This window comes from Antechinus flavipes, chromosome 4 (assembly GCF_016432865.1).
Source record: "Antechinus flavipes isolate AdamAnt ecotype Samford, QLD, Australia chromosome 4, AdamAnt_v2, whole genome shotgun sequence".
NCBI lineage: Eukaryota > Metazoa > Chordata > Mammalia > Dasyuromorphia > Dasyuridae > Antechinus > Antechinus flavipes.
The window spans coordinates 249,981,962-249,994,995 of record NC_067401.1 but is presented as its reverse complement, the minus strand read 5'-3'; the positions used below and the strand labels follow the sequence as shown (position 1 = coordinate 249,994,995).

Below are 13,034 nucleotides of genomic sequence, written 5' to 3'. Positions count from 1 at the left end.
CCTTTGCACTTACCCTCAGGCAAAATCACATAATTATTGTATTAGTTTGACCATTACCAGATGTTCTCGAAGCTGGGTCAAACACCAAGCAAATTCAGACATGTTCTGATCATGAAGCCCTAATATGAATCAAATTTGTCTCATTGTTGCTGTTACTCTTCATTGTCAGGGCTACAACTTGCTGTGTTGCCACTGAAATTAATATTGAGGTTTAGCTTCACTAACGTGGTTCTCCCCCATGCTAGGGGCAGGACCCCCAGGACATTTCCTTGCTTACAAGCCATTTCCCTCACTTTGAAATTAAACTTCTATTTGATTCCTGACTCTCTTGTCATTAGCCTATTCTGTTCTGCCCACCATCCACAGATTAGGGGTAGGTTGGCACTGTTGTTCAGACCATTCAGCAATACTCAGATTTTCTTTTTCCATTGAAATTAAATCATTTGGTCAAATCTATCAATTCCAGCAAAGGCTTATTCTGTAACTCTGGGGAAACCATTATATACTATACTTTCACTTTACCCTACTTATCAAAAATTCCTTTGCTTTTAATTTATTAGTCTATAACTAGTTAGCAAAAGTCCTATAGAAAATTATAACAATACCAAGAGGCCTATTTTTTTCAAAAGCAAAGAGGCAGCAAAAGAAAGAATTGTAAACTCCTATGCTTTCAAGCTGCCAAAGCACCCTGTATTCCCATTTTAACAGACCTGGATGGTGTTACTGCCTCTTTCAAGGGGGTTGAAAACAGATGGGTGAAAATAACCTTGAGTCACAAATACCAAGAGCAGAACATTTGGAGTCAAAAGGACTTTGTGATTGAATTCTGACTCTGTCTTGTAGGAAATGTAATCAGTGTTATCAGCAACTTTTTCTGAACTATTATTCTCTTCTTTGACCTATAAAGTTACCATATTACCTCTGTAGACATTATCTTAGAACTGAGTTTTAATTAGTCTTCCTAATTTTTGAATGATGTTTTGTGCCCCTATTATCTGGGTGATCTTGGCCAAAGTCTTTGCGCTTTTATGATGAAGATGAGTTTCCTCATCTGTAAAATGAGTGGAGTTGGACTGGACATCTAGGAACCTACGAAATAGGTTAAGGGAGGAGGACAGGAAAAAAGAGAGGAGCGATAGGGAGAGCGGCCATGGAGAGAAAGACAGGAGACAGAGAGAGGAAGAGAAAGAAAAGGGAGGCCGAGGGAAGAAGACAGAGACAAACAGAGAGACAAGAAAGGAGGAAGATACCCTGAAAGAGAGGCACGTAAAAAGACTAAAGAGGGAAAGGAGAAAGGGAGAGGGAGAGGAGGGGAATAAGAGGGAGAGAGACAGGGACAGAGGGCTGACTCGCTGATAACAGAGACCGAAAAGAGGGTTGGAGGCAGCGGCCGCCCCCGGGAACATCCGGCTCAGGACCCGGGGCTGTCCAGCTCACCATACTGCCTGTTCTCCGGGTCCGGATGAAAGGTGAAGTGAGCCACATGCCGCCTCTGGGCCACGTCTCCCGCTGCCGAAGGTAGGAGGAAAAGCCGCCCGAGCCGAGCGCCTCCCAGCTGACAACGGAGCCTGGCTGCCTCCACGACCCCAGCCCGCACTCGCAACCACCGCGCCGTCGAAGCCACTGCTGCCGCCGCCATCCTCCCGCACCAGCCGCTGCAGGCTGTCAGGAGATACAGCAAAAAACACGCTGCCGGGATGGGGAGTAGGGAGGAGGTATTGAGGCAGCATCTCGATTGGCTAAATCTACAGCACGGTCACGTGAGATGAACCAATCTCAGCTCGGGATTCGGGGGCGGGGACGGGGCACGGAAGGAAACGGGGCGTGTTTTTTCAGAGTGGGCATGTGCAGTAGGAAAAAGGCGGAAGAATGGGTTGGAGGCGGGGCCTGTAAGGTCATTGCTCTGAACTTGGTTCTAGAAGTCCCTGAATTTGGCTTTGGTCCAAACTTGGCCTAGCATTACTAGGATTTTTCTAGTACCAACTGGCATGCTTTTTTTTTTAAGGTAAGAAGACGGCTTTTTAATCTAAATGCCTTTTTTCATCTTCTTACCCTCTTGTCTGTCTCTTGGTTCCTACCACCTGTTGTCACTCAATTTAGAAATGAACTTTGTAAAAAGTAGCTGAGTTATTGATTTGGAGTTATGGTAAACTTCTGAAGAGTGGGTGCCCCGTTCCTAGAAATCCTGAGAATGCCACTCTGCCCTTTAATAAGTGTCTCAGTTTATGAGTTTGATTTCCCCCCCCCCCTTTTTTTTCTGGATTTAGGTTAGCCAAATAATAGATTCTCTTCCAGAAAATCTAGGAAACTGAGAGAGTTAATGTTTTAAAGGATTTAGCTCAATAGCTTCTCTTAGATGAGGTTGTGCAGTGTCCAAAAATTAAGCCAAAATGATATTATCCCTGGCCATGAGATCTTTACCAATGAATGACAAATCTGTTGTGGCTAATAATAACAATAAAAAAAAAAAAAAGTGTTAATACTAAATCAAAAAAAAAAAAAAAAAAAAAAAGGAAAGGAGGAAAAAGGAACTAAAATAATCCCTAACCCTACTCCCTTCCCTATAAGAATAGGATTTAAAAAAAAAAAAAGAAAAGAAAGAAAAAAAGGAAGAGGGGAAGAGAAAGGAAAAAATGCAGAGATATTAAGACACTTTTTCTGTATTGAGGAAGATTAAAAGATGACGAAAGAAAAATCAAAATATAGACTCTTCTGGTTCCTGCTTTTTAAAAACTGTTATGCAATTTTTTCCTCAATTGTATTTTTTAATTGTGCTTAGTTGTGATGTTTACCTTTTTTTGCTCATAGATTGCTTTTAATTTGGCTCCATAAAATCAAGCAGGTCAAGTCTAATTCATCTCACAAATAATAGTTTTCATATAGGTCAAGATCTCTACAACATTCAGGGCCATCTCCAGTACCTTCATCTATATCTTGTCACTGGACCCAGATAGATGGCTCTGGAGGAGAAAGTGAGGGTGGTAACTGCACTCACTTAAATCCAAATCATTTATATGTTAATGGCATCTCCTCCCTGAAATAATAATAATTCTCTTCTAGAACTAAAGGCAAAAAATGACACCAACAATCTTTCATATATTTGAAGATGGTTATCACATCTCTTAAATCTACTTTTATTCTGGCTAAGCAAACCCATTTCATTCTAATATTAGGTGTGCTCTCAAGGCATTTCAACATCTTGTCTGAATCCTCTTAAGACAAAGATGTCAAAATCTCAGCCAGCTAGATTCAAGCTTCTTATTTAACTGATAATTAAAATGTAATTGGGACAACTTTAACAAAATAAATAGAAAAGTACAATACAAAATAATGTTAATGTGTGCTATTTATTCAGAAGAGGTAAAAATACTGATAACAATGCCACAGAATCTTTGCTACCAGATTGTGATACACCTAAATTGACAACAAAAAAGAAAATATGCTGAATAATTTTTGCACTATGGATTTACTTTTAATAATAACGATTGTGTGGAAAATTATTTTTGCTTATTTTGTGATGAAGTTTTGGCTACCTCTGCAGCATGAAACCAGCCAAACTTAAAATGACATCTTAATACCAAGCATAAAGGGTACTGCAAAAAATCAAAGAATATTTTAAATAACTTTAAAAATCTTTAAATAAAGAAAAATGATGGTTTGAGAAATCTATTACTTTCAGCAAAATATATTTACTTGCATCATACAAAACTTGTTATTTACTTGCAAAAACTAAAAAGCTCTATGCAATAGAAGATTTTATGTTGCCTGCTTCTATTGAAATGTCAAAAATAGTTCATAGTAAAAAAGTATGGGATGACATTCATAAAATTCCTTTATCAGATACCATTTCCAAAAAATATCTTAAATTAACAATGACCAATTTCAGCAGCTTATTGTCAGACTTAAGGGCAGCTCAAAGTTTGCAATTTAATTAGATGAAACAACTGGTATTTCTTTTTTTAAATGACTTATTATTTTTCAAAATACATGAAAAGATAGTTTTCTGCATTCACTTCTGCAAAACCTTGTATTCCAAATTTTTCTCCCTTCCTCTCTCCCATCCCTTTCCCCTAGACTGCAAGTAATCCAATATAGGTTAAACATCTTCTAAACATATTTCCTCATTTGTCTTGCTGAGCAAGAAAAATCAGATCAAAAGGGAAAAAAAAAAAGATGAGAGGAAAAGAAAACAAGCAAACAAACACAAGAAGGAGGGATGAAAATACTATGCTTTTGATCCACATTCAGTTTCCATAGTTCTCTCTCTGGATGAGAATGGCTCTTTCCATCACAGTCTATTGGAATTCTTATGATTTTATATATTCTTGTTATAACTAGGATTAATTATATTGATTGTTTTCCTAATATTGAATAATGCATATCTAAAATAAATCCAACTTGGTCACAATGAATGATTTCTTGAATGATTTAAGAAATGAACTGTCATTTTTGTGACAGGATTTTATTTAAAATTTTTGAATTCACAACTCCACCAACAATGCATTAGTGTATCAGTTTTCCTACAACTCCCTCAACATTTAGTATTATCTTTTCCTGATATTTTAGCTAATCTGATAGGTGTGAGTTGGTACCTCAGAATTGTCTTAATTTGCATTTTTCTAATCCATAATGATTTAGAGCAGTTTTACAGAGGATTACAAATGGCTTTAATTTATTTATCTGAAAACTGCCTGTTCATATCCATTAGCTATTTATCAATTGGTAAATGACTTGTATTCTTATAAATCTGGCTCAGTTTTCTATATATTTTAGAAATGAGGCCTTTATCAGAAACACTGGCTGCAAATATTGTTTCTCAGCTTTCTTGAACTTTCCTTCTAATCTTGGCTGAATTGTTTTTTGTTTGTGCAAAAATGTTTTAAATTTATCTATTTTGTATTTCATAATGTTTACTAGTTTTTCTTTGGTCATAAATTCCTCCCTTTCCCAGAGATCTAACAAGTAACTGTCCCTTGCTCTCCAAATTTGTTTATAGTTTTATTCTTTATGTCTAAATAATGAACCCATTTTGATTTTATCTTGGTATAGGGAGTGAGATGTTAAACCATAACTTCTGATTTCACAATTCTTAGTTCTTTTAAATCATTCAAGGACATCATACTCTGATTTTATGCTCTTTGGGGAATCACAGGGTCCTTTGCCTCATGAGGTGTTGCTTCATTTTTTTTTATCTTGCAATTTTTATTCAAAGGAATCTGAACTTCTTTGCCTTATTTGGAGACCATATTCCTCTTTTCTATTAATGTCTTCCCTGTTGGTTTATTGTGTTTGAGGTTTTTAGTTAAATTTTTCCCATTTTGAGATTTTTAATTGAAATTTCAGTGTTTTTCCCTCTTATTTTCCCCTGTTGCTCACATATTGACTCCTTCTCATGACAATTTCCTTGGGGCTGGATCTCAAAATCAGTTCAACCTCCTTTTACACTAGACAATTCATGCCTTAGTCTTTGTCTTCTGGGGATACAAAACTGAGGCTAGGGAGATTCTAGACTCTTTTTTATCAACATTAGTCTTAGACTTCACAAAGACCAAACTATGTATCAATAGACATGCCTGGAGGATTCACTGCATATCTGGTAGGAATTATACTATTAAAATGCTAGGTAAAAGCCATAGTTTGAACTGATTCTTAATTTTTTTTTCCTTTTTTCCCCATTTTTTAAAACAAAAATCGTTCACTTGATTATACAAATAAAAAACAAAATACATAAATATAAGGAAGTTGTGCTTAAGCTAACATAGTACAGTAATGCTCAAGGCCACAGCAGATATTGCTCATTCAACTGAGTTTGAATTTTTCTTCAGATCATATTTTAGATAATTTTCCTCATCAGATTCTTATTCCCCTTCCTCATCATGAGCTTCTTCACCTTCTTCATTCTGATCATCATCCTCAATATCTTCTTCTATGAAAGTATAATACTGATCTTTGAATTACACCCTTATGTGAACAGTGACTAATGTCAAAGTCTGCAGCAAGTATAGCTTCGGCACTCTCAATTCCTTATGTTTCTGTTTCTTTTTAGTAGTTTTCCAAGTTAATTTTCCCCTTTTTTTCAAGTCTCCCTGTGCAACTCATAATTTCTTGTCCATCAAAGGAGAAGGGATCAGAATTATCTGACTTTTTGGAACTATGCTGAAAGGGCTATAAAATTATGCATATCCTTTAATGCAGCAGTGCCACTACTGGGCCTGTATCCCAAAGAAATAATAAAAGAGGGAAAAGGACCCGCATGTGCAAAAATGTTTGTAACAGTTCTTTTTGTGATGGCAAGGAACTGGAAATTGAGTGGATGACTGAATAAGTTGTAGTATTTGAATATAATGAAATAATATTGTTTTATAAGAAATGATGAGCCGGCTAATTTCAGAAAAACCTGGAAAGACTTACATGAACTGATGCTGAGGAAAATGAGCAGAACCAGGAAAACGTACATTGTACGGGGGTAGAGTAAGATGAGCCAGAGGCATTTTGGTGGTAGACAGGAAAGAAGGAGGTCACAGAGATTCTGCTTCCGTCTAATTCAATCCTACCTCTAAAGACCAAGAATAAAGACTAAGGACTTTTTCTTATCCTGACTCTAGCTGATTCTAAGGTATCCAGGGTACTAATATGGTCATCACAGTATACTGTGACAGCAACATTGTAAGATGGTCAACTTTTCAGCAATGCAATAATCCAGGATGATACCAATAGACTTTGGATAGAAAATGCCATCCACATCCAGAGAGAGCTTTGGGGCCTGAATGTGGATCAAAGCATAGCATTTTCATTTTTGTTTTGTTTTGTTTTATTTGCTTATTTTTTCTTTTTCTTAGTTTTTTTTTCCTTCAAGTCTGATTTTTCTTGTACAGCATGACAAATATGAAAATATATTTAGAAGAATTATACACATATAACCTGTATTGGATTTTTTGTTCTCTAGGGGAGGAAGAGAAAAAAAATTGAAACAAAAAATCTTATAGAAATGAATGTTGAAAACTATCTTTCCAGTATGTAATATATGCAATGTAAAACTCAGAGATTTGCCAATATCTGAGAATTTCATTTATTAATCACCTATATTACAAAAGTAATGTCTTTCAAGTGCTTTAAAGTGCCTGAACCATATCACTGAGCAAGTCAGCGTTTTTAAAAAGCAACCAGCCAAAATTCAGGAATTTCTTTAAGGTCTTTTTTCTTCCTTTGTAGATTTATAAACTGCATTAATGATTTCACTTCTCTTATCAAAAAAATAGCTGGTAAAGAACAGCATACTGTCTTTTAAGAGCATAAACTTTCTCATAGAACTTGGCTTCTATCTGTACACATTTCACCTGAAGGTTTTTGAGAATATCCACATGTCTTTTAACTAGTTTTGGCTAAGTTTTAATGTTTTCCACATTTCTTGTCCATCAAAAGGGATCAATATTATCGGGCTGTTTGGAACTATGTGGGCTACAAAATTGTGCATACCCTTTAATACAGCAGTGCCACATGTGCAAAAATATTTGTTCCTACTAAACCATCCAATTCCATATTTTGAGCCATCTAGAATAGTATATCTTGCTACAGATTAGCTGGCACAAAATTATGATCTCTAGAATTAACAAATATGAATTATGCCTCAATTCTACTAAGGATACAATTAAAAACTAATTTTTAATTTTTTTTCTCTAGAAATATTAGAAATAAATATGTCTGTTGTCTTGAAAACTCTTTTTCATCTTGCCTCCTTAGGAACAAAAGTCCTTCCTAAGAACTGGAATAACTATGAAAACTAATATTTAGTGCAAAAATATCTCTTTTAAAGTTAGGATTACTATCTCCTGTATCCCCCTTCTTCATCCATCAATCTGAAACTACTAGCCTGACCACCTAAGGAAAGTGACCTCTTTTACTGAGAATAGTATAATATATTGATTTCAATGATCAATCTCTGCTAATCTTTAAAAAGATTGTAGCTGAGGACTGAATTAGATATTTCTAGTTGATGATTGTCATTATAATTAGTGACTCTTCTAGGATGTGGATTCCTATAATTCCTCAGACTATTAGGGGCTGAGAGATGTCCCAGAACATGGAGAGTCTATTCCACATTTGACATTTCTCTCTAGAAACTAGAAATACTCAGATCTTAAATTAATGTCAAATTAAGATGCTTCTGTCAGGGTTATACCTAAAATCAAGAATACATCATTCATGTATTTTATTCAGTATCCATAATATATTGTGATGACTCAGACCTTTAATATGTAGATAGACTAGGAGCTAATATTCACCCCCAACATATATAATTGTACAAATTTTAAAAACAAACAAATGTTACAAAATTATCTTGGGTTCATGCCTGCCTTCATGCTACTAAGGGCCTGATCTATTACCAAAAATAATTATGAGGAAGGAATACAAGGAAAATATCTAAAAATAGGAGGAAAAAAAAACACTCCAAAAAAATAGACAAAAGAAAAATAATGCTTTAAAAAAGCTTTTGCTAAAGAGATTACAGAAAATCATCCCCAGGATAATACACTATGACCAAGTAGGATTTATACCAGGAATGCAGGACTGGTTCAATATTAGGAAAATTATCAGTATAATTGGCCTTATTAATAACCAAATTAACAAAAACCGTATGATTATTTCAATAGATGCAGAAAAAGCATTTGATAAAATCCAGTACCCATTCCTATTAAAAACACTAGATGGAATAAATGGACTTTTCCTTAAAACAGTCAGTGGCATCTATTTAAAACTATCAGCAAGCATCATATGTAATGGGGATAAGCTGGAACTATTCCCAATAAGATCAAGTGTGAAACAAAGTTGCCCACTATCACCATTACTATTTAATATTGTATTAGAAATGCTAGCTTTGGGAATAAGAGGAGAAAAAAGAGATTAAAGGAATTAGAGTAGGTAATGAGGAAACCTAATTATCACTCTTTGCAGATGATAATGATGGTATACTTAGAGAACCCTAGAGATCAACTAAAAAACTATTAGAAGTAATCCACAACTTTAGCAAAGTTGAGATACAAAATAAATCCACACAAATCATCAGCATTCTTATACATCACTAACAAAATCAAACAGCAAGAGATACAAAGAGAAATTCCATTTAAAATAACAGTCAATAGGATAAAATATATGGGAATCTATCTGCCAAGGGAGGGTCAGGAATTATATGAGCAAAACTACAAAACACTTTCCACACAAATAAATTCAGATCTAAGCACTTGAAAAAGTATCAAGTGCTCTTGGATAGGTCGAGTGAATATAATAAAGATAACAATACTACCTACACTAATCTCTTTATTTAGTGCTATACCAAACTCCCAAGAAACTATTTTATTGACGTAGAAAAAATAACAAAATTCATCTGGAAGAACAAAAGGTCAAGAATTTCAAGGGAATTAATGAAAAGAAAAGCAAATAAATGTGGCCTAGCTGTACCAGATCTTAAACTATATTATAAAACAGTTGTCATCAAAACTATTTGGTACTGACTAAGAAATAGAGAAGTTGAACAATGGAATAGGTTAGGTTCACAGAACAAAATAGTCAGTGACTATAGTAATCTAGTATTTGACAAACCCAAAGACTCCAGCTTTTGGGATAAGAATTCACTATTTGACAAAAACTGCTAAGAAAATTGGAGAATAATATGGCAAAAACTAGGCATAGACCCATACCTAATGCCATATACCAAGATAAGGTCAAAATGGGTTCATGATCTAGATATAAAGAATGATATTATAAACAAATTAGAAGAACATAGGATAGTTTACCTCTCAGATCTGTGGAGGAGGAAGAAATTTGTGACCAAAGAAGAACTATAGATCATCATTGATCACAAAATAGAAACTTTTTATTATATTAAGTTAAAAAGTTTTTTTTACAAACAAAACTAATGTGGGCAAGATTAGATGGGAAGCAAAAAACTGGGAAAACATTTTTACATTCCAAGGTTCTGATAAAGGCCTCATTTCTAAAATATATAGAGAATTTTACTCTAATTTATAATAGTTCAAGCCATTCTCCAATTGATAAATGATCAAAGGATATGAACAATTTTCAGAAGAAGAAATTTAAACTATTTGCAGTTACATGAAAAGGTGTTCCAAATCACTATTGATCAGAGAAATGCAACTCTGAGATAGCACTACATACCTGTCAGATTGGCTAAGATGGCAAGAAATAATAATGAACAATGTTAAAGGGGATGTAGGAAAACTGGGACTCTGATGCATTGTTGGTGGAACTGTGGACAGATCCAATTATTCTGGAGAGCAATTTGGAACAATGCTCAAAAAGTTATCAAACTGTGCATACTCTTTGATCCAGCAGTGTTACTACTGGGCTTATATCCCAAAGAGATCTTAAAGGAGGGAAAGAGACCCACATGTGCAAAAATATTTGTGGCATCCCTCTTTGGAGTGGCAAGAAACTGGAAATTGAGTGGATGTCCATAAGCTGGAGAATGGCTGAATAAGTTATGGTATATCAATATTATGGAATATTATTGTTCTATAAGAAATAATCAACAGGATGATTTCAGAGAGGCCTGGACAGACTTACATGAACTGATGCAAAGTGAAATGAGCAGAACCAGGAGATCAATATACACAGAAAAAAGATTATACTATGATCAATTCTGATGGACGTGGCTCTCTTCTATAATGAGATGATTCAAACCAATTCCAATTGTTCAGTGATGAAGAGAGCCATCTACACCCAGAGAGAGAACCATGGGAACTAAGTGTGGACCACAACATAACATTCTCACTCTCTCTATTGTTATTTGCTTGCATTTTGTTTTCTTTCTCAGTTTTTCTTATTCTTCCTTCTTGATCTGATTTTTCTTGTACTGCAAGATAACTGTATAAATATGTATATTGGATTTAACATGTATTTTAACATATTTAATATGTATTGGACTACCTACCAGCTAGGAGAGGGGGTGGGGAGAAGGAGGGGGAAATTTGGAACAAAAGATTTTGCAAGGATCGATGTTGAAAAAAATTACCCATGCATATGTTTTGTAAATAAAAAGCTTTCATCAAAAAAAAAAAAAAAAAAAAAAAACTTGTGCTGGATCCTACCTTCTTTGCAAACTACTGTCCTATACCTCTTCCCACTTTCTCACTTAAACTTGAAAGAGCTGTCCCAACAGAGTGCCTCCAATTTCTCACCTCTTCTAAATCTTGCAATTTGATTTCCAACTTCATCATTCACCTAAAACCATTCTTTCCAAAGTTACCAGTTATCTAATGACTTTTCTTGGTCATTATTCTTCTTGACCTCTCTGCAGTATTGTGTGGGTTAATCATCATTCAAAGATGTCTCAAACTTAACATGTCTAAAACAAAACTCATTATTTTTCTACCCAAAGACTCATCTCTCCCAAAGTTTCCTGTAACTATGGAAGGCACCACTGACTTTCTAATCACCCATATTCATTCATTTAGGATAATGCAGATACTCACTTGGATTCAAAATACATATCCAATCCATTGCCAAATCTTGTGTTCTTCTCCTATATTTCTAGCATTAAGCTTTTTCTCTCCACTCACATAGCTACCATCTGAAGGTCCTCATAATTTCTCCCTTGGATTATCCATTCACTGAATAGCTGCCAAGCTGATTTTCTTCAAGAACATATCACCTTTGCTCTCTTCCCTACTCAGTAAATTATAGTGGCTTTCCTCTGAAATTTAAAAATTCTTCCCAATATGGCTTATTCTTTCTATTCTTCTTATATATTACTCTTCTCCACCCACTTTATTATCCATTCATATTGACATATTTATGATTCTTCACATAGAAGGCTCCCTGCCTTTCTTCTCAAGGACTTTTCATTGCCTTTTCTTCATGCCTGGAATACTCTCCTTCCTCTTTTTCAGCCTCTTAGAACTCCTGTCTTTCAAATCTCAACTCAAACATCATCATCTGTGGAAAATTTTTCCGGGTCCTTCTTTGCATCATCCTCTAAGGTAGCTTTACATGACTCACTGTGCATCTTGTCTGTATCCATTAAGGTACATGTTCTCTCTCCCATCAAACTATAAGCTCTTTGAGGGCAAAGGGCTATTTTTTTTTTTTTTTTTTGCTTTTACTTTGTCATCCAAGAATTTTGCACAGAATTTGCACAGAACTTTGCAGAATATGTCATAAGTTATTTTCAATTGATCAACTGGCCTATCCTCTTTAGAAAAGGGGGGCAAAGGGGAGAGGAATAAGAAAGTAAAGAAAGCTTTAAAAAAAGAAGAAGAGTGGGAAGAAGCAAAGGAGTGCCTGATTCCTTTAGTAAATTTTCATGTTGAAAACAAACCCAATCATGAAGTGTTTTTTATAGATTTCTCCTCTTAAAGTAGAGTTAGAAAGGTAAATAGGATTTGGGAAGAGAGAGGCAAGAATGAGTGGGGGTGGGGGGGGGAGAGCAGGGAGGGGAACCAGCTCCATAACAGAAGAATAGGATGCCACCTAGTGGTCTATTATTGCATAGAAACCTATCTTTCTACTTTTACCTCTTCTCCAGTCAGTCAATCAATAAGTATGTATTAAATTCGTACTATATGCTTGGTATTGAGCTAGAGATGGAGAAATAAATATAAAGAATAAAAAACTCCCTACACTCAGGAAACTTACATTCTAAAATATATACATTTTCTTGCTAATTCCTTTAAAACCAAGTCATTCATTCCCTACTACATGTGCCCCTCAGAGGTATCGCAATAATTTTAAATGACTGGCATCATAGCCATTCCTGATAGCTTGATGGCAGAAAAAAGGAAGGAGATCAGAAGAGATAGGAAAATGACAAAGAAAGAAGGTACTGGAGGGTCAGAGGAGCAAAAATCTGCCTAATTCAAAGGCAAAGAAAGATACCAAAGACAAATTTGTCATTTGTCTACTTTGACATTTTTTCCTGAGTCCAACCATGCTCTTGTATTCTTAACACACACACACACACACACACACACACACACACACACACACAAATAAGACACTCACTTTTGGTATTGGTCAGG

The 13,034-nt window shown here is 35.2% G+C and overlaps 1 protein-coding gene and 1 long non-coding RNA gene across 2 annotated transcripts in view; one reads left to right on the top strand and one right to left on the bottom strand.

The window, feature by feature from the left end:
* The window catches only part of BCKDHB (branched chain keto acid dehydrogenase E1 subunit beta), a 238,451-nt gene extending 236,745 nt beyond the window's left edge, over positions 1-1,706 (bottom strand). Inside the window, exon 1 of the mRNA XM_051997318.1 lies at positions 1,438-1,706. Within this exon, the coding sequence (XP_051853278.1) occupies positions 1,438-1,639 (202 nt within the window). The 5' untranslated portion in view covers positions 1,640-1,706. The remainder of the gene's footprint in view (positions 1-1,437) is intronic.
* A 179-nt stretch (positions 1,707-1,885) lies between these two features.
* Positions 1,886-13,034, top strand: part of LOC127561943 (uncharacterized) — a 54,831-nt gene continuing 43,682 nt past the window's right edge. The window contains exon 1 of the long non-coding RNA XR_007953575.1: positions 1,886-2,005. This is a non-coding gene — a long non-coding RNA (uncharacterized LOC127561943). The remainder of the gene's footprint in view (positions 2,006-13,034) is intronic.